The sequence below is a fragment of the Sturnus vulgaris genome, chromosome 16, assembly GCF_052056855.1.
Source record: "Sturnus vulgaris isolate bStuVul1 chromosome 16, bStuVul1.hap1, whole genome shotgun sequence".
In the NCBI taxonomy this organism is placed as follows: Eukaryota; Metazoa; Chordata; class Aves; order Passeriformes; family Sturnidae; genus Sturnus; species Sturnus vulgaris.
Genome location: NC_142258.1, coordinates 13,157,692 through 13,184,506, shown reverse-complemented (window position 1 = coordinate 13,184,506; position 26,815 = coordinate 13,157,692). Strand labels below are relative to the sequence as shown.

Sequence of the window (26,815 nt, the reverse complement as noted above, 5' to 3'; positions counted from 1 at the left end):
CTGCCCTGGGCTGGAGCAGCACTGGCTGGGCCAGGCCAGGGCCGATGCCCCCAGGCCCACCAGCGCTTCAGGGCTGCTCTTGACACCTTCCACACACCTCCAGGCTGGGCCTTGGGCTCTCCTGCCATGGACTGGGGGCCTCACCTTGGGCCTCCACCCGGCCTTTACAGCCCTGGCCCAGCCCGAGTGCTCTGCTCTGTTCCTGGGCTGCCCAAGGACTCCCCTCAGGCCTTGCCACACACCCGGGCAGCCCCTGCTTGCGTTTGGCAGCCTGAAGGCAGCAGCCCTTGCCTGGGCCCCAGGGATGGCCCCTCTGGCCGTCCCTCACAGCACCCCAGGGATGCTCCTGCCCCTTCCCTGCTCCCCTGTGTGCCTGCAAGAGCAATCTGGGACCACGCAGACACCTGCCTGGGCTTTTGGGAATGCCCTGGTGATCAAATAAATGTTTCTTTGGAAGATGGAGGCAAGACAATATTGCCCATGGCCTGACTCCTACCTGTCCTGAATACGCTTTAATTCCTGCTTTGGCACTCGGGCTCAGCTTGACTGCTGGTCTGCAGCCCATGGGCAAAACCATCCATTGCTGGGTCCCCTCTGGGATGGTACAGTCAAATAACACAGCAATGTACAGAACACATGAACTTTATTGACCTAGACTACTCTTCAACTAGGGGATGAGAACATGAATGGGAAGCCTATGCCTAAAAATCCTTAACTTGAACTATTTGAAAAACTTTAACTAGGGGATGAGAAAATTCTGGGGAAATCTATTATTCCTAACAACAGACGGGTTCCTAACAACTAAGGGAGGGAATGCCTAAAAATCCTACACTAGAACATTTTGGAAAACTATGACTGGAGGTGGGGAAGACTTCTGGGAAACCTATCTAATAACAGAGGGGGTCCTAACACCTATGGGCGGGAATGTCCCAGTGCCTGGGCTCGGCACTGGTCATGCATTCCCTGCCCTGTCTGGCAAGGCCAGAGACGAGCTGGGGCTGGAGAGTCAGAGGAGAGATGAGCAGTGGACTCTCCTCTTCTTGTGAGTGCCAGGGCTCCTTCGGCTCTTCCCTCTGAGCCCTGGGCTGTGGCGGGAGCTCTGGCGCAGGCAGCGCCTCATCAGGGCCCGGTTCTCCAGCAGCAGCTGCAGCAGCTCCTCGCAGCAGCCGTGGCCCTGGCAGCACGGCCGTGCTCCGGCCCAGACGCTCTGGCTCTTCTGCTGCAACACAGCACAGGGAGCCCCATGCAAGGGGCACGGGGGCCTCAGGGGGCTGAGCCCTGTGCCGCTGCCTTTGGCCCCCGGTGCACAGAGAGCCCGGGGCCCGGCTGGGCTGGCCCAGGCAGAGGCTGCAGCAACAAGAGCTGCGGCCGCCGCCTCTGCCGGGGCTCGGCGGGGCTCAGCCGGGCCCCATCGCTGCCCAGCCATGGGCTCAGCCCCCGCTCTGCCTGCGCGCCTCGGCCAAAGGGCTGCCCCGCAGGCCCAGCGCCCTCGGGGCCTGCCCAGCTCTGCTCCCCCACGGGGCTCTCAGCCCTGGCCCCACACCCTCCTGCCCCAAGGCCTTGGCGGCTCCCGGCCCCGCCACAGCTGCCCCAGCCCCTCCCTCACCTCTCCCCAGCGCCTCCTGAGCCCTTGGCCAAGGACCCAGCCCAGCCGAAGGCCCTTGACAAGCAGGGCCACGGCTGCGCAGATCCAGGGCAGCGCCTCCACCACCAGCATGGCGTCCCTCATGGCCGCCAGCTCCTGCTCTTCCAGGGGCTCGGGCAGCGCATCCCGGCTCCCTGTGGCCCCGGCAGCAGCGGGCCTGGGAGGCTCCACTGGCTCCACCCAGAGCAGCAGCAGCAGCGCCGACAGCGGCAGCAGCAGCCACGAGAGCCCCTGGCTGCCCATGGTGCTGCTCAAGGCCAAGCTGCCACCGCTCAACAGCCTCTGCCCGTCCTTCCCAGACCACTCGTGCCTCGGCTCTGGGCACAACAACGGGCTGGGGACACTCATCAACCACCGCGCTGTCCCCAAAGCCTCTGATGTCACAAGGCCCCTGTCTGTGACAGGGGCAATGGGTGGGAATGTCCTCACAAAGGACTGGGAATGGAGGAATGGCCGTGGGAGGCTTCATCCAGCCATGGCAAGTTCATTGCATTGCCCAGCACAGTCTGAACTTCTGAACTTTAGGGAAAAATGCCCACGTTTGATGAACTTGTTAAGATGAACTTCTCTGCCCAGGCTGGGCTTCAGGCTCATTTTAATGGTCATACAATGCATGATGAGGCAAGGGATACTTGTCCAAGGGGAAATATGGAGTAGGTGGGGCAGGAAGGCTGCACCTTCCTGAGACACCAGCAGCGGGGAAAGGAGGAGGGCAATATGTGGGCTGGAGCTCAGGACAAAAGGAGGCTGTGTCCTCCAAAAACTGTGGGACATCCTGCCAGGGTACAGTCTAGGGCACTCTCTGAACACAGGTGAGTCCTGCAGGACTCCTGTGTCTCCTTTGTGAGCTCGGGCCTTTCACAGCCGGATGTGCAGCACAGGGATCTCCATTGCAGGGCCAAGGGTTGGACGTGGAGGATCCTTGGGGGCCCCTTGCAACTCCACCCATTCTGTGATTCTGTGATTCCACGTCCCTTTGTCCTGTGCCTTGTTCCCTGGGAGCAGAGCCCGGCCCCACCTGGCTGCACCCTCCTGCCACGCAGTTGCGACACTGAGAAGCTCTCGTGTCCCTCCCCACAACCTCCTCTTCTCCAGGCTGAGCCCCCCAGGCTCCCTCAGCCCCTCGGCACAGGACATGTGCTCCACACCCTTCCCCAGCTCCCTTCCCTTCCCTGCACCCGCTCCAGCCCCTCAATGTCCTCCCACAACTGAGGGCCCACAACTGGACACGGTAGTCGAGCTGTGGCCTCACCAGTGCCCAGCACAGGGCCACAAGCACTGCCCTGCTGACACAGGCCAGGGGCCGTTGGCCATTAGCCCACATGGGCACACTTGGCTGTGCTTCAGCCACTGCCCACCAGGAGCCCCGGGCCCTTTCCTGCTGGAGCCTTTCCACACACTCATCCCCAGCTGGGAGCTGCAGGGCCTCCTTGTGGCCAAAGGGCAGCACCTGCAGCTACTTGGGCCTCTGCCACCTCTGGCTTCTTCTCTTGGCCTGGCCAGCCTGGCCGGGGCTCTCTGCAGAGTCTTTCCAGCCTCAGCACCCCACTCGGTGTCCTCACCCATTTGCTCTTAGAACACTCCAGCCCCTCCTCCAGATCACCCAGACAGACAGGGAACAGGCTGTGCTTTGGGCTGCCCAAGGACTCCCCTCAGGCCTTGCCACACACCCTGGCAGCCTGTGTAGGTTTGAAAGTAAAACCAGTGTGAGACTCCAAGTCAGTAATACAATTTAATAGGAGAAAAGAGAAAAAATAAAATACATGCAATAATATAAAAGAAACAAGAAATACAACCTGACACCCTGTCAGTCAGGGTGTTGGTAGCAGTCCGTATAAATGGTGGCTGCATCCTCCTGGATGACAGATGTGGTTCTGTTGAAGCAGTGCTCCTGTAGAAGGTGCAGTTTTCCTCCGAAGATCCAGCGATGATGTGGAAAAGGCCCAACTTCCCTCTGGGATCCAGTGGAAAGATCTACCTTCGTGTCCCAAACCCCAGTTTTTTATCTAGGTAGGAAAGGCTTGGCTCCTGCCCCTGGCTGGGGCATCTCCCAATGGGATGATGTAATCTTATCAGTCACACAATAGGACTGAATGGCCCATTAACAGAATATATCTTCTGGAGGAAGGATAGGTTGTGAAAAGATAAGGATGATCATCCCCCGATCTTATCAGATGGCACACCAGCAGAGGATATCTCCCACAGAGATAAGGATCACCACCCCTCCCACATTTCAACAGATGGTGATAGAATACACATTTTTGCATTGTACCCCATGACACTCAAGTATGTTTGTTGTGGCAATGTAAGCAATATTCCATCCCAGTGTCCTTCCAGTGAGCTGACATCAAAGCTCTCAGTCTGCTGAGTGACTGAGGAGAGCTTTCCTCCAGAGGACTTAAAACACCATCAGAGAAAACATAAACTCCTTATTATCAACTCAGGCATTTTCTGTGTGTGTGTGTGTCCAGCTCAGCTGGAGCAATGTTCCCAGGCTCCTGCCTGAATCCCCATCCTGTGCACAGCTGTGTCTCTGCAGACAGGGAGGGAATTGTGCAGTCCCTGGGTGCTGCAGGAGCCCTGGTGCTGTTCATTCTCACCTGATCTCTGCAGGTCTGGGATGCCATCTCAAATTTGTTTTGTGTCCTGTCACTTACAGCATTTTATCCACCAGTGTGTAATATTGTCTCACTTTACTTTTGTGATCCTGAACTTTTGGAACAAGAAGTTTAATCACTTGTTTTAAACCTTTCTCCTGTGCAACGATATTTTTTCCAGAAGGGAAGGATTTTTTCGAAATTATTTCGTTTTCCACCCTGTGGTTACTGTGCTAGAAAAGAGAGAAAGAAAGAAAGGACAGTAACACACATGGACTTCTTTAGGGAAAAAAGGTTAACTTTATTGAATGGACAGCACATATTTAAAGCATATTATGTGGAGTTAGGACAGGACAGGAGCTCATTGGACAATTGGGAAAAACATCCTTGGGACAGCACCTCAGGATGTGTCCCACGGGAAAGACACCAGGTGTTAATGTTGGTGATGAATTCCACTCTGTTTGTCACCATGTTGTCACCCTGGGAGACTCCTCCCTAACTGGAGCTGCAGTCAGCTTGTCAGCCTGGGAATGGAGCTGAGAGTCAGGAGAAATCCAGGCCTGAAAGGAATTTCCAAGCTGTAATTCCCCAGCTCTGTGAATGTGTGTGTCCACACCACCCCCTGCAGCTCTTGCAGCCTTCCAGTAGCAGTTTGGTCCTCTCTGGACATTAAGGTTCTCTTTTAAGAAAATACAAGAAAGACCTGGAATTTTGATGCTCTGTAAAATTTGTAGTGTGATAGGCTGTTTATAAAGCCTATAGTAATAGGATGTATTTTAATTTGTTCTCTTTCTAAACCTCTTCCAGTTTGTGAGAGTTACACAGGTGGAAAGTGATGGTGAGGAGAGGAGTTCTTTTAATCATCTGCTTTGCACTCAGCAGGTGTGAATCCAGAGTAGCCCTTTGGATAATTTGAGGTAGCTTTGTAAAAATTAAAGCACTGTTCTTTGGCCTTTGTTTTAATATCACCCACTGAAAAGATGTTGCTGTTACTCTGCTCCCCAAAGAGAGTTTGTTATTGCAGCAGCTTGAGAACTGAATCTTCAAATTCCTCAGAACATCTTGGATGTTTTTGAATGTTAAATGGAAGGCTGAAATTTCATTTGAAATCTTTGGGCAAGGCAGCAGGTGACATTCCCAGTTCCTACCAGGAACTGCCTGCTTGAACAGAGGTTTGGAAAGTTTATTTCAAGTGTGAATAGGTTTGGGTGTGCTGAGACTAATGGGAAATTGGAGGTGGATTATTCATACATGCATTATACAATATATCTCATGCTTAATGGAGGCCATAGAGAAAACAGCCACTGCTTTGATTGAAAATGAATCCTCTTGACCAATTAATTACCCATAGATATATTGGTGACATTAAAACAAACCAGCTCATCTGGCTGAATCCTCCCCTTCTCTACTCTGAGTCAACATTATTAAGGCTCAAGATTATCAGTAAAGGGACTTGGATGTTTAACACTCTTTAATGTGAACTGTCATAGGCAAGGTTTCCAGTTGAGAAGGATTTTGAAGTGTTACCAAAAATCATGTGGAATAATTTGCTTTCTTGGGAGGCGTTTTGTGACTGCTGCCTCCATGTGGAGTTCATGCAGAGTGAGGAAAGTAAGAGAGATCCCAGCCATCCTATGGGTATGGGTAAAAGTATTGGGGCAGCAAAAGGAGGAGCTGTCTTCATGAATATATTTAATAATAAATACAATTTATTATTTTGGAGCTTTGGAGAGAAACTTGAGTACACAAAAATTAGATTATTTCTGATTCTTCAGGAGAGGTGGGAGAAATCAAATACACTTGATTCCAGGCTGGAGCAGTGAGCCTTTCCATGGTCTGTGGCTGCCCTAGAATCTTTAATACTTAGGAAAGCCCTGACACATTTCTGGTAGAGTTTAAGGGAATGTTTTAGTGTCTGAGAGGTTCTGAAGGACTCAATAGTCAGCAGCATACCCTGCTTTGTTTTTTATTATGGCCATCAGAGCAGATGTTACTGCAGAATAAGTTTATAGGGAAACCTGAAGCTATAAACAATGGACTCAGTATCTCTAATGTTTGTTGGTGAACATAAAACAATAATAAAAATTATGAAATATTTATGAGCTTTCAGAAGTAATTACAACAATGAGGTGCAGAGTTTAATTTGGAAACAATAGCAAAATAAATGAAAAATTAATTTTCCAGACTTACCGGTTCATTTTCAAACTTATTAAGAATAACTTTGCCTCCTTGTAGAAGTAAGATGTGCCAAATTACCTGATTAATGTAAACTTATAATTCTGTTCTCCACCCATTAATGTAATTGTGCAAGTGGGGAACTTGCCTGTTGTTTCTTTTTTTTTTTTTTTTCAATCAGAGAACACATGAAAAGAGATGTGAGCTTTTACTGCTGATTATAGTGACTTTCATTTGCAGAACTGGCATTTTATGTTCTCCTGCAACACGAATAGACTTAGAGAACCTGTGTTTTTACTGCAGAGAGGACATACATCAGAGGGCTTTAAATCAGATTAGTTTTACGTTGGCTTGCAAACTAAGGTGAGGTAAGGGAATGCAACAAGTATTCCATTAAATTAAACATCATAGTGCTCGGATATAAATGCCATTCTGAGGTAATTCCCATAATTTTACTCATTAAGACACTAAAATCAATGAACTTCTCTTTATGGTGGTTGTGAACTGGTTGAGCTGAATTGCAAAATTATTTGGAGGTATAATCTAACTCTGCTTACACTGAAACTGCTGGTTTTGATGGCAGTGCAGTTAGGTGACAATATAAAATCTCTTGGCTCATCTGTCCTTGAACCTCAGAATTCACAGTGTTGTTTCCTGGCAGGAGCCCACCAAAGGGATCATTGTTGGGTCTGAACTCTGAGAGATGGAGTGGGATCCAAAAAATGCACCCCTGAGCTGGAACCTTCATAACTCAGTTACTATGCTTATTTGTCAAGTGGATACCATAAAATAAAGCTTCTTTACATCCAAGCCTTATGAGACTCAGCAAGAATTTTCTCTGCCCAACCCCCCTTAAAACCCCTTTATCCGTCTCCTGGTTCCTTGTATCCAAATCCCAGTGGTTTTGGGTGGCACGTGGAGGAGGCCAGGCTTTCCTGCAGGGAACAGCACAGTTCCCATCGTGTCTCCAGCTGCCTCTTGTTTCAGTGCTGGTGCACAAAGGTGGAAATATCCCTCAGTCTGAGTCTCAACAGAGCTCTTTTATTTCCTTTAGTGTATCTTACAGTCCAAGAGGGGATGCTGGCTGCAGTTGGATGACTGCTGAGAGTAGTGTTGCATAGGGCACCTGTGGAATTTTGGCTGTCCTGGCTTGCTGTTGGTATAACTGCATTTTTTAGCAGTGATTTCAAGCAGAAAGCAGTTTATGCAAGGATTCCCAGGTCTCAGAGCACTTGTTACTCACTTTCAGGTACCTCCCTGGGTAATGGCCTCTCGGATTTCAGTGACTGGTGCTGATGGCTTTACTTGGCTCAGTTTTGTGAGGAGTTCTGTGGGAATCAACATGGTCTTGACTCTGAAACTGCTCATTAGATATAAAGTGAGTTCTGTCAGAAGAAGGCAAGGGGTGGGCCCTGAACAAGAGACAAGTTCTGACACAGGAGTCAGGAGTGAAACAGTAAATCAGGCTGATATTAAGCAAGGAATGTATCAGAGAGGATACAAAAGGATGCTGGACATGTCTACAGCACTGACTCTCATCTTGATCCCTTTATCCCCTTGTGAAATTTATGGTGATCTGGAAGGCTTGAAGCCTGTTCCTGTAGTGAGCTCCCTGCATGAAGCCTGGTGCCCAGGCTAAGTGTGGGCTTATGTGCTGGAGAATTTGTGCCATCATGGAACCTTTTGGTCCTGCAGAAACACAAAAACAATGACTGCCTATTCCTGCCATACAGTATTTGTGTGCTAAATAACAGGAAACAATGGCCTGACCAACCTTCTCTCACAAATACCAACAGAATTTATTTCTTGCTTTGCCATTTCTCCTTTTCATGCATGAAGATGTCGACATCTCAGAAATGTTTGATTTTCATTAGAAACAAAAATCCGTTTTCTGTCTCTGTAAATTTTCATCAAAACCACAGGCTAGGCTTCAAACATGAGGAAGTGGGTGTTTTATTTTCTGATTTGGAAGAAGCTGACTGTGATCTGGAGACAGAAATGTGCAGGGAGCCAGCAGTGCCTGGCAGGCACCCCTGGGTGTGTGGCTGGGCTGGTCACTGAGCAGTGCCTGGTTCCACTTCAAACACTAATAAAACACTGCTACAACTGGCAAGGTCCTGCCAGCCACTTGAATTCCATGAAATCAAAGCTTTGGGATGGAGATATGCTCCAACAGAAATTGATGCAGTTTGCTGTGCAAATAAGCCTGAAGTGCATCGTAGCTAAAACAGCACTTCTGTTTCAGAATTATTTCTGTCTTCCAGTATTTTAGGTGAGGAAGGCAAGTTTAAGAAAGAATAAACAAAACTCAAATAGAAAACAGGATTAAATGGCTTGCCAGATGGGAAAAGCAGGTATTAGTGGTGAATGAGCCCAAGAAATAAGACAAGCTTTTGCAGTTTGGTGGAGATGATCTAAACAGCTGTGGAACTCAGGAGCTTCAGTCAGGAGGAAAGATGGGAAAGGGTGGGGTTGTGTTTTAACAATATGGGAAAGAGGGTGAAGGATTTTTTTGAAGTCAACAGTTCTGCCTAAGGGATGTGAATTTTGAACAAAATCCCTGTTTTGGTCTCTACTGCTGCTGTTGCTGAGGATCTTGAGGAGTGTTTATTAATGGTTTTCTTTCCTCCTGAGCTGTATGGGTGTGGGAACCCATGGCTTTGAGAAGTGGGGCATGACCTGTATTAATCTGTGCTCCTCTAGGGTGAAACCCTACCTGCAGCAGCTGCCTGGCTGTGCTCTGGCTGACAATCTTTTGTTTATTGAAGAGGATCAGTCATCAGCTGAGAGGTTTCTTCTGCAGGCTCATCACAAGTGCACACAACTCCAAACTGAAGGCCAAGCTGTGGAACTTGACCACTGCAGGTTACAAGGCATGTGAGGCTTCATCCAGCACCATTCAAAAAAACCTCTCAGCTTTGTTTTTCCTCTGCTGAGCCCACTTGGTTTGTGTTCACCCAGCTCTGAAAATATTTACAGCTGCAAGTTAGGGAAAAGCCAGTGCCCACCCCTTTGCTACCATCAGTGTTAGCAGTGGATGTTTGATGTCTCCAGCTCTGTGTGCAGATATTTTGGATCTCTCAGAATTGCTCCCTCACCCTCCTGTGGATCTGGCTGGAGTGTCTCAAATGACTGATTCCTCCTCAGTTCGTTCATTCTTGAATAATTGACACAACATTACTTACTCAAACTAAAACCCCCTTCATAATGTCAGTGAGATCAGTGCTGGGACACAGATTAACTCCCTCTAGGATTCTGGCCAGACAGACCTTATTGAACACAGCAGAAAATGGAGTTTGACTCGATGAATTCATCCACACCTGGCTGGGCACCACTCCTGAAGTTTTGTCCCTGAGCTCCTGACTGGAACATATCTGGATATGTGCAGTGGGCTTCTTAGGGATTTCCCTCTGCAAGATATAAGGAGTATATAATTTAAAGCTAGAAGCACTTAAGTGTGAGAAAACAAGACTAATTTTTTTTTTTTTTTTTTTTAAAACCTCTACTTTCTTTTGCCTTCTCTACTGGAAGAATGAACAGCACATTGCAGTCTATATGTCAAAGCACTTGGTTACTTTTTTTTTAAAGGTTCAAATATTGCACCATACCTTTGATTATGTGCAGTGGTGTTTTTAATAAATTGTCTGAGAGACCAATAAGAACCTCCAAACTGTCTTGTTGGGTTGCCCTAATGTCATTTTAATCTCATCCCTACAGCTCTAGGACCAGAATGTTATGTGAAATTTGTCACAGTATGGAATGTGGATTTAGAAGATGCAAAGTTAAAAACCAAGCCTAAATCTGTAGTGAAATTATTTTGAAAGAAGCTATTTGGGGTTAAGGCCACCTTTGCATTTTAATGGGTAATTACTCTTGGCACAGTATCCCTGGGTGACAGAGGTAAATTTGGATTTAGAGACGGCGCAGCTAATATTCTGTACTTTAAGGAAAGCCAGTTCCTGTGGATCGGGGAGAAGAGAAATCCCAGGGCTGTGGCGCTGGGAGCAGCAGCAGCAGCAGCGTGCACATAATCGATATGAAAGGTTGTTCCTTCAGCGGGGACAGGATCGCTCCGCGCCCAGCGCTCGCAGCCGGCAGGAGAGGGCGGCAGAGAAGCGGCTCCCGGAGCCTGCACAGCTCCCAAATTTCTAACGGGAGCCACAGCACATCGCAGCTCGGAAGCCAAATCCCTTTCAAAACGGCAGCTTCGGCAGGCCCCCCCCCCCCCTTTTTTTTTTTTTAATTTTTTTTTTTTTTTTTTTTTTTTTTTTTTTTTTTAAAGCCGGCAACACACTTTGAAAATGTCAAATTCCTGCGGCAGCGCAGAAGACGCGGGGAAGCAGCGAGGCAGAGATGGCAAGATAAGGAGGGAGGATGTGGATGATTCCCAGCCGGAGGGAAAGAGGCTGAAGCTGGGGAATGAAGGGGGAGGCAGTGGAAAGGACCGAGAAGCAGCGGCAGCAGATGCAAGAATGCCCTGTGCGGGCAGAGAAGAGCCCGTGCCCGAAGGAGGGGGCGAAGGCGAAAGTGTAAGTGAGGATCTCCAGTGGCTCAGGGAAAGGGGGAAGGGCCGGGAGGTTACCTCTGGAATTATTTGTCATCCTGAAGTTGGTAATCGGGCATCGAGAAGAGCAGGACGAATGCAGTCGAGTGTCCCATCTCACCGACATCATTAGCATGGTCCTCCTTCATTGCTGATCCTGCCTGCACACTTTTTAGTGCAGGAATGTGTGTTTTTATCTGGCTCTCACTGTCAGCTGCTTGCAAGATGTGTGTGTCAGAGGAGTGATTTCTTTCTTCATGGGGAGAAGGAATATTAACTGCTGAACTTGCTTTTCAGCTCCCTGTATGCATTCAGAAATTGGGTAAGGGCTGGTGCATTCAGTTGGACAGTTTGGGCTGTTTTTCAGTCTGCCCATTCATTTATACTGAGTAGCACTATTTTACAGCTGGGGATGGGGTAGAGCCTCCAGGAGAGGAGGAGAATTGCTGGTCAGAGATCTCATCTGGCGAGGTTTTGCCAAAAAAGAGCTGCTGAGCAGTTGCCTGTATAAATATCAGCATTCCCAGGTCTTTGCAGGAGGGGAACTTTGCTGCCTGGTTATTCAGCTCAGCTGCTGTGCCTGTCAGCAGCTCCTGAGGCTCAGCAGAGAACTCAGGGGAGAACATTTGGATCCCCAGCCAGCTGAAGCTTTGCTCCTCCTGGTGCAATTCCTGGACCCATCCTGGCTGCTTCCCTCGGTCAGAAATGCAGGGGGAGGGTGGTGGGGACAATGTCTGGGCTGTAGGATGTTTCCTCTGTGACTTGTCATAGGGTGAGAGTGTAGCTTCAGAGCTCACTTAAGAGCTGCTGGAGATTCCAGTGCACTGCTTTTATCCAGAAGTTTTCTGCAGTGTGGGTTGTTTTCTCTCCTGGGATTGATTTCCTGAATCTAGACATGCTTCTTCAAAGAGGAGCTAAGTAGATGCTCAGCATTTTTGGTAGGATTTACATTATTAAATCATTTGGAAGATAGTTTATTCAGTTTTGTTCTTGGTGGAAGGTCATCTCTAAATGCAACAGTTTTCCTGAGCTACAAAAGCATTTAAAATGTGTGTAGAGTGTTGGTTTGTTTATCCAAGCAGAAATCTTTTTTTATCAAACTGTGTAACTGCAGAGTTGCACTATGCTCTGTGTTTTGGGTTTCCAATGCTTTCTGAAGTTTAGGTTCTTTCTAACTCTCAGACAGTGAAGTACCACTCCTGTCCTTATACCACTTCTGGCACAGATTTACTTTCCCCCAAAGAAATGCAAAATACAGGCACGTTAATTGGTCAGATCACAACCCTTGCTTTTTTCTGTTTTTTTTTTTTTTTTTTCTTTTTTACTTGAGAGTAAAAATTTTCAATCCATTCTCCTTTGTGATAAATATCTAGAAGTGAACACCACTATGGGTTGAAATAAAAGTCTTTTTAATGGTACATCTTACTATTGTACCTAGTTAGGAAGTTACTGAAAAATAAGCCTTAATTGAATAAATTTGCTTTGTTTTTGAAGGGATCAGTGCAGAATACATGAAAATGATGCATTCCTGAATCACTGGGCTCTCCCCCATCTGTGAGGCCAGGTTTAGTCCTTATTTATGTTCTGCTACTGCAGCAAAGTTCTGTGCTGGTGAATACCTGTCCTTTTTTTTGTCCTTTCAAGGACCTTGTATAGCTGCTCCAACTTTACATTCTGACTTTCATCAGGGGATTGTTAAAAATATTAACAATGAACAATTTAATGAACAATTATTTCACTGCTTGTCTCTCCCAAAATAAATTCTTAAATAATTTTTCTTATAGCACCTCTTAAATTAAACTGAGTTTGACTTAAAACTTATCAAAGCTCAATGAAGGTTTTCTTTCCCCTCACTTGAGTGGATTCTGACTTGGGATGTTGCACTACATTTTGTATCAAGTTCCAGCAATATTTTCCCCCTTCCCATTTAAATCTGTCTGTCTGATTTGGAGACATCATTAGAAATTAATTATGTGACATTTGAAATTCTGTTAACATAATTTTTTTTCTCAAAGCAATAAAACCTTGTTCAACAATGACTGTAAGTGTCTGTCACCTTGCAGAGAGCAAGCTGCTGGGAAAGATGGACTGTGTGCCTTTAGGAAATACTGGAATGACTTCATTTCTGTGCTTAGAAGAATCTTTATTTTATAGGCATAGTGGTATGGGTAATCAATGCATGCATTGGAGGAACATTTCCTAGTAGTCCATTATGTCTTCCACTTTAAAGAAGGACATTTAAAAAAATTATAGTCTTTGACTCATTTTTGGACAAGTAATAAAAAACCAGCACAGTGTGTGTGCTATTTCTCTGTTTATTCCACTGCTATTTTCCTCATTCGACATCATTCTTGGGTTTAAAAGGAAGAAATCAGCATTGGTCAGCTGCTCCAGCTCATTATTCCACTTATTATGAGATCTTGGATTCTGGAGGATGCAGACACCATGTATATTTTATGCTCCTGAAGTGATGTGGGCATTTCCTTGGCATCCTGAGTTTACAGCAGGAGCTGCTGGGCACAAGTTGGTTGCAGAGGGATTTTCTGTGCCCCTGCACAGAGCTCTCCTCCCTGCCTTGGCAATGAGGGGCTGCATTTGCCAGCAACTGGTTGGCAGCAGCACCTGGAGTGCCTCCTTCCCTTAGGGCTGGTGACTGGCTCATGCAGTAACCTGGGCTGAAACTGGAATTGTTAATTAGGTATCTATTCAATAATTTGCTTCTTGCCTTCTCTTTTTATTGCCTTCAGTATGGGAGGAAGCTGCAGGTGTGAATCACACAGTCCCAGCCAGGGAATTGTTCCCTCTGTGATGTTTCCTCCTGGCAGAGCATCAGGACGAAGCCTTTGGTTCAGAGGAAGGGGCTGCAGCCTTTGTAGTGAGGCTGGCCTTGAGGAATCCTTCATTTGGGGGGGACCTGGCACGGGGGAGAGCTGGAGAGGCACTGCTCTTCATCAAGAGCTGGGCTGAAAGTCCTTAACCAGGGACTCTGGAGAATTCCATTCCCAGCTGTGCCTGGAGGATGACCACAGCTGTCAGCTCTTGATTGTCACCCTGCCTGTGACCACACACTGGAAATTGTAAAATTAGGGCAAAGTTGTATTTCCTGAGATAGGAAACATATGAAGAATTGAACATGCAAGGGCTGACTGCTTTATGGGCTGATAGACATGAGATAGACTCCTAGTTACCCATGAGTAACTGTGTGTGACCCCTAGTTACCCATGAGTAACTGTGTGAGACCCCTTGTTACCCATGAGTAACTGTGTGAGACCCCTAGTTACCCATGAGTAACTGTGTGTGACTCCTAGTTACCCATGAGTAACTGGGTGTGACTCCTAGTTACCCATGAGTAACTGTGTGAGACCCTTAGTTACCCATGAGTAACTGTGTGAGACCCTTAGTTACCCATGAGTAACTGTGTGTGACCCCTAGTTACCCATGAGTAACTGTGTGAGACCCTTAGTTACCCATGAGTAACTGTGGTGACTCCTAGTTACCCATGAGTAACTGGGTGTGACTCCTAGTTACCCATGAGTAACTGTGTGAGACCCCTAGTTACCCATGAGTAACTGGGTGTGACTCCTAGTTACCCATGAGAGGTCACCAGGAGTGTGGATCCTTGTAATCCACGTATCCTGGTCTTTCCAGAATATTCCTTTTTCTCTCTCTTTAACCAACTCTGTCCATATGCCTGGTGAAGGTTCTTTGGATTTTGGTGCAAAGATATTTCTGTATCCACAAAGCCTCCTTTGTTATGAACCAGACTTTCCCCCCATAAATATTTGTGCCAAGTTTAGAGAACAAGAGTAAATTTCCTGGGTTTGGTCTGACTTCTGTAGTGTTCCTGCAGCATAAAGCTTCCTAAACTGTGTTTTCATCTGTAATGCCACCTGTGCCAGGAGAGAGCTCGAACTTTTACCTTTTAAACAACTTTCAGAATGACTTTAATGCATTTCTGAAGTAAAGTATGGTTCTATATTTTTTTTAAAATTGCCTTTGTGAATACTTGGAAAGGGTAGAAGTACCATGAAGAAAAAAATGCAACTTTTTGTTGCTAACATCAGAAGTAACGTCTTTATTCAGTTTTGGGGCTGTCATGTTGTAAAAGAAAACGTGGGGAAAGAATCTGAAAAAGTGCTTAGTATTTCTGTAGGAGGGGAAAACTGGTTTCACTGATCAGCTCCGAAGAATTGACTCCACAAAACTTGTATCATGTGACAAATCCAGCCTCCTAAATCTCAGATGTTCATGGAATTGTAAATCCAGTTTAGATCCAGGGGAGATGGGACTTGCTATGCAATGCCCTTGCCTTTGCATAGGAACAAATTGTACCTTGTCATCACTTTGAGTATTTCACTTGAGTATTCCTAAAGTGTACAAGAACATACCTTGGAAAGCTGAGAAACACGTATTGAAAAGCTGATCATTTAATAGGAGGAGAGGAAGGATTTTCGAGAAATTAAGATATGAGCTTGGAGCTTCAGCTCAAGATAAAATTCCCTCGTTTGAAGGATGGCTCTGGGTTCAATTGAAAAGCTCTGAAGAGAGCAGGAGTGGAACTGAGCTCTGCAGAAACTTCAGTGTGAGCCTTCAGCTGTGTGAGCTGCTGTCCTGGAAGTGCTTGGGGTAAATATCAAAGACATTAGGAAGTGTTGAATCTGAGAATGATGTTAATCTTGATGAGTGTTAATCATCTTTTACCTGTTTAGCTTGGGTTGAAGTCATTTTTGACTCAATAACTCAGGGTTTTTTTCATTAAATACAGGCATAAAACATAGAATGAAGAGAAATAATTGGATCTAAAGTCTGACAGTTTGACCTTTGTGTGCATTGCCACACAAGGTTACACTGGCTTAGTGCAATTTCTCATGTAGGTTTTCTGGTTTAGGATATTTATTTGCTCCTTACAGCTGGTTTATTACAAAACCTGATTTGTGTGGCTTTGTGATTATGATTTAATTAAAAAATATTACTTTAAAGAGGAAAGGTGTTTGAGAAGGGAGAAACTGGAATGGTGGGTTTGTCTGGATGAAAGTCCAGTTTAAGGTGCTGATTTTTGACTCTCTGGGTTCTAAGCAGATTGAACCATTCTGCTGTCAAGGCTGTGGTTTGGTTCTTTTTCTCTCCTCTTTATAAAAGTGTTTCAATCTATTGAGTTCCTTTTGTCCTCAGACATTATGGAATGGATGTGTTTGAGGAGAGCACCATAGATTTAAAGTGTTTTGAAGAGCAGGACATTTAGAATGTGTTGCAGACTGCATCTGCCTTTCCTCTCTTTCCTTTTTTGGGTCTGATTACCTAATTAGAGGATAACTTAAGGACTTAATCTATTTTCTTGTTAGGCAGACTGTGATAGATGCTGGAATTACTGCTTTTGTTTTGGTTCAGAGCACAATCAAATTCTGTGATCCAGGACAGAGACATAATTATTTGCCTTTGGAAGTGGGAAGAAAGGAGATGATAATTCTTTAGAAGTCGGTGGTGGTATTGATATAAGGTGCTGGAGTTACTTCCACAGGAATATTTGCTAAATCAAAGTAAAGGAGCTTTGATGGAAAGGTGTAGATAAATCAAAAATTGGTTTGTACTTGATTCCAAGAGCAAGAACAAGTTGAAGGAAAATGTTCTTCCTAAAACTGATTCATCCTCCTGTTAACCTCTGGCTGGTGTCAGCAAACAATGGCTGCAGCTTGAGCAGGAATAATTGCAGCAAAGAATTTCCTGAGACAAGGAAAGGCAGCAGAAAGAGACCCTAATGAATGACCTTGTTTTGCCATTTTTCCTGGAGCTGCACTGCATGGCAGGGGATAAGTGTGCAAAGCCTAAAGGCTTTGTGTGCATTATCCTATTGTTTTGTCATGAGGGAAATTTAATTTAATTCAGCAAATAATTACCTGTTTTCAAGAAGCAGTTTCAACCAAGAGCAACATTGGCCAGTTGTGTTTACTCATTGGAAGTTCAATTTCACTGATAAGGAACACTCATGGAGCATTTCTATCCCAATTTGAGTAATCAATTGCCTAATATTACATTTTTTGTAGTGTGACTGGAATACTACTTTTGATTGAAATTAAAAAAGCATTAAAATCTTCCAGAGTGTGAAAGAAGACATTTTGTGATCTATGTTGAATAACAGGAGATATGAAATTAAGATATTTATATATTGCTCTTATTTGCTATGCTTTCTCCTTCTCTATGCCAATGTCAGCCACGAAAAATATTTTATTTCAAGTCTCTGTGATTTAAAGATTAATAAAATTATTTACTTAATTTTTAAATTTTTATTTTTTTTAATATTTGCCATCTTAATCATTAGTGCAGACTGCAACAATGAGGAATGAGCCCCAGAAGCTATGTAAAAATGGAAAATGGCTTCACTGGCTGTCCCTTTCCTGTGGAGTACTCAATGTTCAGAGTCATTTGGGATGCATTATTACTAAAGAGTTGCCTATTTTGTTCCATTAAATTAGGCTGCAGGATCTGCTGCACTGCCACCCATGTAATTTCCCCCTCAGGAATGCACTTAATGCCTTCTGCTGTTTCATGCTTTGCCCACTGTGCACTTCTTAAACAGCCCAAGGAGTTATAGGCAGTCTTGTCTACACTAGAAAGGATTTTATCCTTTGAATTCAGAATCCAGAACATTTGCTTTTGATGGCTCTCTTGTGTTCTGATCCCTCTCCTTCTGGCACCTTAAGGTACCTTTAAAATGGGTTCAACACTTGTGAGCCAGCTGGTTGCTGCCAGCAAACTTCAAATAGCTTGGTGCAGGAAAATGCAACAGTTAAATGATTTAACCTGGTGTTGTTGACTCTAAGTGCTAGATAATGAAGTAATTCTCAATTAGTTGTACTGATACTTAATTAATAAAGTTCCATCTAAGATTCACAAATCAATGAGAGGTGTCTGCTGTCCTTGGTGAGGATCCTTTCATTCCAGTCTGAAAAGCAAAACTTGTTTAAAGTGAAAAAAATTTCCTGAGCACAATAATTCTTGTACAATCTATTCTCCTCTCCCCTGCTGTTTTTTCCCCTGCAGGTTTCCAATATATCTGATGCCAGCCCTACAGCACAGGGATATGGCTTTAGGATCCCTAGGAAAGGACACAACTCTGGTCCCTCATTTCACATAAAAGATTTTTTTTACTGTCACTGGACAGACAAGTGCAAAGGTGGAGATGGAGAAGCTCGTGGGTGTCCAAGGTTTTATAGCAAGGACTGTGCAGGATCCTAATGGCCTTCAATGACTGAGCAGGGACAGCACAGAATCAATCAACCACTGCCATGACTTAGAGGGGTTCTCTGTTTGCCCAGGGCTCTGTGTTTCCTCTTCAAGAGCTGAGCAAGGACAGCACAGGATCAGCCATTAATGGATGCACTGGAAGGGCTCTGCATTTCCCCAGCTCCTGTAGTTATTTGGATGATATTGGTTCCCCTCAAGCATAATGAGATGGTGAAAAATTAACACATTTTCACAGTTTCCATTATTTTTAATGTCTACAAATAGTTTGGTAAATTCCTGTTTTAGCTGAAGTCCACCGTGCATTCAACACTTATTATCTTCAAGGAATGTTTTTTTCAACAAAATGAAGGCTAATTCCAAAAAATAGAAATGGATTTAGTATGTAAAATTATGAAGTCATTTCACTGAGACTGTCTTAGCTCCTTGAGCTGGGCCACTCTAAATGGAAGTGAAGCATTCTTATCAATAATGCACCGGGGAAGTAACATCTGTTCTGAGATGCTGAGAGGTTGTTTTTTCATTCACTAAAATATTTATTTCAACTAAAAAACCCTAATCTTTTCACTGTCCCCAGAGGGCAGAATCATTGACTGTTATGTTTAGAAACTGTCTGTGAATTACAAGAGTCCATATAAAATGGAAAGAATGCTGATTGAGGAATGAATCACTTTTTACTTAATTTAAAATAAATAATGACATTACAAAAAGCTGTCGCATTAGCCCCAAAACAAAGACTGATCCTTGGAAAAGCAGCAGAAGAGAATTTCTTTCTTTCTTGCAGGCACAAAACCAATCGTTTTTGGTGATGTGACAATATTTTCTTCTAATTACCCAGTGTTGTGTTCCATGTTACATAAAGGTTGCTGCTCTTGGCCACTCATTCAGATCCTTCTTAGATTTCAAGGCTAGAATTGACTGCTAGACCCTGGGAAAAGCTAATTCTATCTCCCTGAATTCTCTTTGAGCTACAACATGGAATTTTTTTACAAAAACAGCCACTGTTGATTAAAGGCTTCAGGTCATGGACAATTCCTCAAGTCTCCAGGTAAATTTCTTGCTGTAGGTAACTATTTCTTAGAATAAAAATAGAAATCCTTGCCTGGAGTTGGAATTTGCCCAACTGCTCATCCCAGCCTGAGTGGATTGTTTTGCACCAGATGTTATTGACTCCCATGATGGGAATAAACTCATCTCCTCCTCCTGGAAAAGCCAAGCATCTGGATCCATGTGCTCTGTTTTCCATCCTGCAGGTCTGTGCTCCCCATCTGAAAGAATCCATCCGTGTCCTTGCTGCCTCTTTGCAAGTTTAACATTTTTGCAGAAAGCTGATTGTGCTGGATGTCCCCAGTTAATGTATCAATGGTTTAGGTACTGCTCTGACCTGGGCTCCAGGTTCATTAACCCACAGCTGCCAGTGCCACAAAGCATTCCGTGTTTGTCCACATGGAAGTGTATTTTTGTCAGACAAGCCCAGAATTTATGACTGCAATTTGATTAAAATCGTCTGAAAATTGCCAACGCCTTGATTTTTACGTACTCGCTTTCCAATTCACTGGGAAGAAAAATCACTGAATATTATTAATGAAAGAACAGATCCTTGTGGGATGGTAATTGCAGAGGCATCTTAATTGGAATGACTGTGCTTCTGCTCCTTTTTCCACCCCTATCTGCTCAGTTTTAATTCATTTTAGTGTCCTGTGTAGCTGTGCACACAAACCAATCTGGAGCTGTGTGCTAGCACTCCACAGTGGTTGCTCAATTGTGATTTAAAAAAATTATCATTTTGTAACTGGGCCAAAAAGTCAAAACTAAATTACTATCTTGTAATCTGTTGACAAATGAGTTTTGCCCCAGTGATAACTTTCCAAGACCCTTAATGTTCCAGCTGACAGGTCAGTTTGGATAATTGTGACTCAGACCCCTGTGCTGTTTTGGGACTCAGTGTCTGCCAACCTGGAAGCTGCTAAGGCTGTTCCCTTGGGGGTATGTGCAGTGTGCATTGTTGGCAGGGGAGCTTTTAACCAAAGCAAAATGAGGAAAGAAATCCCAGAAAAAGCCCAGCTGTGTGGCTGAAATAAATTCTGGGCCACTGTGGGTCTGCCCTGCCTGGTCACTGGTGCAGGGAAGGGATCAGGAAAACCCCAGTGCCCTGTTTGCTGCAGAGGTGATTAATGGATGTCTGAATCCAGGGAAAAGAAATCTCCCCTGGAGGAGTGTGGAATGACCCTGGGTGCTCTGAGCCAGGCACAGGGGGGTCAGGCACCCTCAGCAGGCTGGGTTCCCTTGGAGCTGTTGGCACAGCTCTGGCTATTGGCACCTCTGGAGGAGATGAAGAACAGGGCTGGGACAGTTTGGGCCAAGCCCTGCGAGTCTCTGCTCTCTCCTGTGTGATATAAAATGTTCTCTCAGTGGTGTTTGGGCAGTGTCAGTGCTGCCTCTGCCCAAACACCCGGGGCCTGGCTGCAACAGGAAAGGTTCTCCCAGCCTGGGGAGTTGATTTGTGGAACACCTATGGCACAAGCTTAGCAAAGTCAGTGCCTGGTGGTGCTGAGGGGACAGAGGCATGGTTTTGTGGTGGGTTTTTTTTTTCTTCCTGTTTGTGTATTTTTCACTAGGGAAAAAACATAATCCCACAGAGTAATATCTTTCCTTAAGCCACCTAGTAAAAAAAAATAAATCAGTAACTCCTGACATTTCATGCCAATTGCTCAGTTCTCTCATGGCAGTTCTCATTAGAGCTCCACATACACATATGATAGCACCCTATTATCTGCTTACTTTCTTAAAGCTTGTTTCTGTAAAATGAACAATTACTTAAATTGCTAAAGTGTTTTTTTAAAATACCACCTGCGTAGTTGCTAAGCTTGCTGCTCTTAAATCTGTTTGCTAAAGGAAAGGGGCTCTTTCATGTGCTATTCCTCAGCCCTTCCTCTGGAGGTTCTGAAGAAGCTGTTAGAGATTATTTAATCAGTGTAGAGATCTGAACACTGCCAGCAGAGAGAGGTTGCAGTAAGGAATTGGCTACGTGTGTTTTATGTGACTGTGCAGATGTGTGCACATCCTTGGTGCTGCTTTAGTCATGCATCAGTTTTAGTACATGCCAGGGATATTTTCTTCTTCTCAGCTCAAAGTGCCCTCCTTGATTAATGTCTAATTCTGGCATGCTGACCTAAGGAACCCTGGAAATGAAATGTGCCTATAAACAAAAGCTTTCAACTTTCTCAACCCCACTCCTCGGGATAAAGAGTTGCTGTCTGAAGAAAATTATGTCTTTCGAGGTGTAAAATCTGTTCTCTGTCATCTCAAGAGATTGATAGAACTTTGAAAATTCACTGATCTTTTCTTTCTGCTCCTCTTTAGTTGGAGCTTTTCAGATTGATTCCCCTGGGAGCAGGAGGATGGACACTGGGGGTGTGGACATGGTTCCAGCTGGCAGAGGTCACTGATCCCAGGTGTGTAGCAGGATAACTGGCACCACACTGTTTATTTACTCAGCAACAGCATCAGGTACACTTTCAAAGACATGGACATTTGTGTATCCCTTACTGGGATAAGTCAGGGAGGTGACACCATCTCTCTCTGCTGTCCCAATACTGGAATTGGCCCAAGGCAGTATCCAGACCATTCTCCTCACAAAAACTGCACTCAAAACCCAGAATCACCCAATTTCCATGGAGTGCCTTGGAGCTAAGTAAGTCCAAAGGCATCTGGTGTGAAGTGTTTCAAGTGCCAAAGAAGTGATCAACAGCTTCAAGTATCAAAAACTTCAAGTTTCATCTGTAATAAATGATATTAAGTCATCTGAACAGCCTTCCTTATGAAGGCAGTTTATAATTTATGGAGACCTTAAAGGGGATTTGGAGGCAGGTTGATGAAATGTCACTGCTTTCACCTCACAAATTGTATTTTAATGAAGTAAAGCCTCTCAGTCGAAGGTATGATGTTGGCTGGTGAGGGAATACCAAAAAATGTAAGGGAATAAACTGGGGAAAAAATCAGCTTTTCTCAGAGGTGTTGAGAATAGAGGGAACTAATTCAAGGAATTGTTGTGAAGCTCCCAAGATGCTTCACTGTTCTTGATGCTCCCTTGAAACCAAGGAAATCAGTGCCTGAATTCCCAGCAGCAGAGGATGACACCTGTGCCTCACTGGAGCCGGATGTCAGGTTTTATTTAGGCAGCTTTGCTTGTCCTTGACAATGTTCAATGATTTGGTCCTCACTGCAGTGTTTCACTCCTGGTGTTTGCCTTGGTACTGGGTGCTGTTCTGCAGGGGGTTGGCAGAAGTTTCAGTGAGTATTGCCCCAAGATCCATTCTTCTTCAGGAAATCACAAAGAGCAATGTGCCTGTGGGCCTGACCAATGATTTGTTCTCTCCCTCTGCATGGTGATTTTCCTCCTAGATCTTTGACTCAGAAAGAAGTTAAAACCTCTTTGCTTTTGGTTGTACTTATATTAGTTCAGTCAAGGATTCCCTGACTCCAAAAGCACTTTCTCAGCACGATTTCCCAAGAATTAGTTTCATCATTAAAGTAAGTAGTTCAAATTCTCATATTCTAGGATTAGCCATTTTTAAGCAGCAACAATAGAAAGTTGAACATACTCCATTAGATTCAACAAAAACTTATTTTGAAAAGTATCATGGGTTTCTCTGATGAAAAGTTCATGTAAATTTAGGGAATTTCTTAAGTATTGCTGATAATAAAAGCCCAATCTCTTCTGAGGGGCTGATAAGCTACAGCTTAAAGATGACTCTACATATTCAATATAAATTCTTTTCATTCAGTGCCAGAAAGTCCTGCAGAGGTCAGGCAGGCTCCCCCACCTTCGAAATTAATTTTTCAGTTTGATTGCAGCAGTTTGATTTGCAAACACAGAGTCTCATTTCCTTTAGTTTTGGCTTAAGGAAGCTGGTTGATTCCTATATAACACCTAGCAGACATCTTCTGTTTTCACTTAAACTCAGAGGTCAAAACCTCCAGAAGTGACATTGAGATCCTCCTAAATCTCCCAAGATCTGAGTCAGAATCTGATTTTTACATATGCTCAAAACTTTGAGCCCCCTGATACTTTCTACAGAACTGACACAAACATTTCATTAAACAAATTAAGATGTTTGTTTTCTTATGTTTAATTTTTTTCTGTTCTTTATTGTATGGAGCATTTGCATGAAAATGGCATTTTGAAGAGTGATCTGTTGCTGATGTTAGTCCCTCACCTGGAGGCACAATCTCTGCTTGGATTTGCAATTAGCTGCTGTGGAAATGGTTGTGGCAGGGGCAGAGCTGGTGCTCTGCTCTTGGGTGGAAAGGGAGCAGCAGGAGCTGATGAATACTTAAACCACCCAAGTTTTATGCAAAGATCTCTGCAAAATTACACACACCAGGGGAAAGATGAAATTGAGAAGCCACACACACAAAGTGGAATGGTCTTAGAAATGTTTCCATCCCTGACCTGTCTCTTGTCATGGCAGTGTCAAATTAGGAACCAGTTGTGCTGCAGAAGGAACAAAGTTTATTCGAGCCTACAAGGAAATGCCCAGAGCTATTCTCAGATTATTTAAACTTGTTTAGGATACCTGTGGTTGGAGCAGGATTTCAGTTTTCTGGGGGAGGAAATCATCACTTCAAGGTCTGAATTAGGAGTTCCCTGAGGTGTGAATCAGGATGAGAATGGTGGCTTGAGCCAGACACTAAACCCACCTCTCAAACAGAGCAATACAGAACTGTATTAACATTGCTTAAAATCCTAAAAACACATTCAGTGAGGAAGAAAAGCAGATCTGGATTGAGGCAACTGCATCTTCTGGGAAAGTGATATTTTGTGCTGCAGGTGTCTGTGCCAGCCCCTCAGTTCCACCTCTGTCCTGTCCTGGGCAGATGTGGCTCTGATGAAATGTGACTTGAGCTCTGTGAGACTGAGAACCAAGAGCCAAACTGCTTTTGCAGCTCCCAGCAGGTTTCCCTCCTTTATGACTTGTTTTCTTAGTAACAAGTTCTTAGTTTGCACCCTCCCAGCTGTCAGGAGATCAGATATGTTTTTAGTTCTGTGGGTGTTCTGAGGATGTCTTTGGGAAAGTTACCAAGGGCAGCCTTGTGTGTTATATTTGGTACCCAATACAGGCACAGATTTTTAGTGTGTGTGGAAAACGGTGTTAAAGAGAGAATGTCTCACTCAGATAAAAGTGTTTGTCTAGCTTTGCCCCTTGTTCTCAAATTCTTTTTGAAGCCCATGAGATTTTTTTGCTGTGGGTTCATTCAGTTTATGCATTAGGAACAGGGTTGAGGGAGATTCCTTCACAGTTTTCATGGAGATGAAACAGCCAACACACAGCAAAGCCACCTCCTTTCCTCCTTGTAGCACGGGGTGCCTTGTAGAACACGATCAGAAACTCTAAAACACGAGACCTGAGCAGGATGTGATGAGATGTTTCCAAGCAAACATCTCCCAGTACGTGCAGCAGGTAGGGGGAATGAAAAAATTGCTCCCTGGAAATTGTCCTCAGATGACTGAATTGTTACTGCTGGCTTGGAGGCTGATGTGTGGGTGTGAACTCCACTGACAGGGGCAGAGAGTGAATCTGTGTCCCAATAGTTTGTAATTCCTAAATGAACTGAGACAAGTAGAATTGCCTTTTATGATGGACACTGTGGGAAGTGTCCCTGGTTTGTTCAGTTTGAATTCTGTTGCATGGTACTGGCCTGAGAGGTTGGCAGCAGGACACAGAGATGTGTGAGAGCTGATAAAAGATATCTCACTGTGCATCTGCATAGACAGGTCACATCCCAAAATAACACCAGGGACTCTGAAACCCAAACAAAGTGCTGAGGCCATTATCACATTGCCTCCAACGAGGGCAAAAATCAATGCTTCATCCTCCCTGTCCTTTCTGAGGTTGTTTTTAGAATCCTGGTATTTAGGAATCCCCCATGACTCGCTCTTGTTTCCTCTTTCCTCCCTCCCCTCAGCATCCCCTGTCCTTCCATGTCCTGTCTCCCCGAGGGATTTGGTGACCAGGAGCCAGCACAGCTCTCCTTTCACCTGAGACTTTGGGAGCTGCAAGAAAAACCTGCTGGTTAGAGAATGGACTCACTTTCTACCTCTGTGGCCTCTTCATCTGCAAGATAGGAATATTTTAATTTCCTTGAGTTATTAAGGAGCTAAATTTCAAGCCTGCTTTTATTATATTGTGGCAGTGTCAGTTTGCTTTCTTCTGCTTTGCTTTATTACCATAAACACTAAATAGCCATTTTACCTTCCCACTGTAAATGCTGGAAGGCTGCAGTGGGAAAAGAAAACAGCCAGCATTACCTGCTTTGAAGAATAAAGGAATTAAATAATCCTGAAGCCAATTCCTATCACTTATTACATTCTTTGGGCCACACCTGTTGCGGCAGAAAAAAATAAATTAGTTTCTGTAAGAATGAGGACAGTTCTATCTATGGGGACTCAACTGCCAAATGTCACCTTAAGCATTATAAAATTTGCCAAGAGATTAACATTAAGAAATATAAGAAACTGTACAATTAGCATGAGAAAAGTGTGTGTGTGTGTGTGTATGGCAACTCTCTAAATCTTCTAAGAAATATGTAGGATTTATCATAAAGCTACTCTTGGATTACCAACTCCAAGTATTAAATTGTAAGTAAACCTCTTTTTTTTTTCTTCACATCATGAACCTGCCTTCAATCATAATATAAAAGTAGCAATTTTAGATGCAGTTTTTCTGTTAACTTCTACATTTTAAGCTGTTTGGGTGATATTTTAGTGACAGATTTATCTGTAAGACTGCAAACAGGAATGTAAGCTGCTACACAAGAATGTAAATGAAAAGCTGAATTTTTAGTAAAGCTGAGTTTCTGAAATAATTCCATCACTTCAGCTGTATAGAATTTCAAGAATAAACCAAAATGTTAATGAGAGATTTGATTCAAAAACTGGAAACTTAGAAGCGTTGATATTTGCTTGAAAGAAACATTCTTTTAAATCAAGGGAAGTTTTAAATGGATTGCCAGAACAGGCTCTACTGTGAAAAATGGTTTTGTTTATCCTTTTTGTGAATAACCTTTTGAGTTCTGGCTTGCCATGCAGGTGAGCTTGCAGCACTGGTGGCCTCACCTCTGATTTCAGCAAAACCTGGGATGTGCAGCTGCTGGCACTAAGTGGGATCATTTACTTTCTTTCAGTAGACTTACAAAAGAATTTTAGGAACTTTAAGAGCATTTGAAGCAGAATGAATTTGAGCACTTCATAGGGATTTGACTTGATTTCTTTTTTTGAGCAGAGTTGGAGGACAAGTGCTAAAATATTCCTGTCACTATTTGGAATGTTCTTTGAAGAGAAATTTTAATTTTTACTGAGATTAAGACTGAATGTCCATTTTGCACATGTTCTTCATTCTCTTCTTCCACTGTTCTTTATCAAAAATTTAGATGGTTTGGGAAGCTCAAGTAAACACTTGGAGATATTACAGCAAGACAGTCTTGACATAACTTATTCAACATCAATGATTGGTGTGTGTCTGCTCTTCAGACACTGCTCGATGTGATGGCATTGATGGGCTCACTGTGCACAAACCTCATCTTCAGAAAAGAGGCTCCATCCTTCTGTAAAGT

General features: G+C 44.3%; 1 protein-coding gene and 1 long non-coding RNA gene across 16 annotated transcripts in view; one reads left to right on the top strand and one right to left on the bottom strand.

Annotated features, from left to right (window-relative positions):
- Window positions 1-4,519: 4,519 nt before the first annotated feature.
- Window positions 4,520-11,648, bottom strand: LOC148221922 (uncharacterized). The gene is made up of 2 exons (XR_015807257.1): window positions 11,000-11,648; window positions 4,520-4,802 (listed from the first exon to the last, which is right to left on the bottom strand). It is a non-coding gene; the product is annotated as an uncharacterized LOC148221922 (long non-coding RNA).
- Window positions 10,704-26,815, top strand: part of RBFOX1 (RNA binding fox-1 homolog 1) — a 1,116,721-nt gene continuing 1,100,609 nt past the window's right edge. For 4 of the 15 annotated variants that reach the window (XM_088174485.1, XM_088174484.1, XM_088174483.1 and 1 more), the window contains exon 1: window positions 10,737-10,946. In XM_088174485.1, the coding sequence (XP_088030611.1) occupies window positions 10,890-10,946 (57 nt within the window). In that variant the 5' untranslated portion in view covers window positions 10,737-10,889. Of the gene's footprint in view, window positions 10,947-26,815 lie in introns of all 15 variants that reach the window. The other 11 variants (XM_088174490.1, XM_088174487.1, XM_088174482.1 and 8 more) reach the window with 7 other exon arrangements.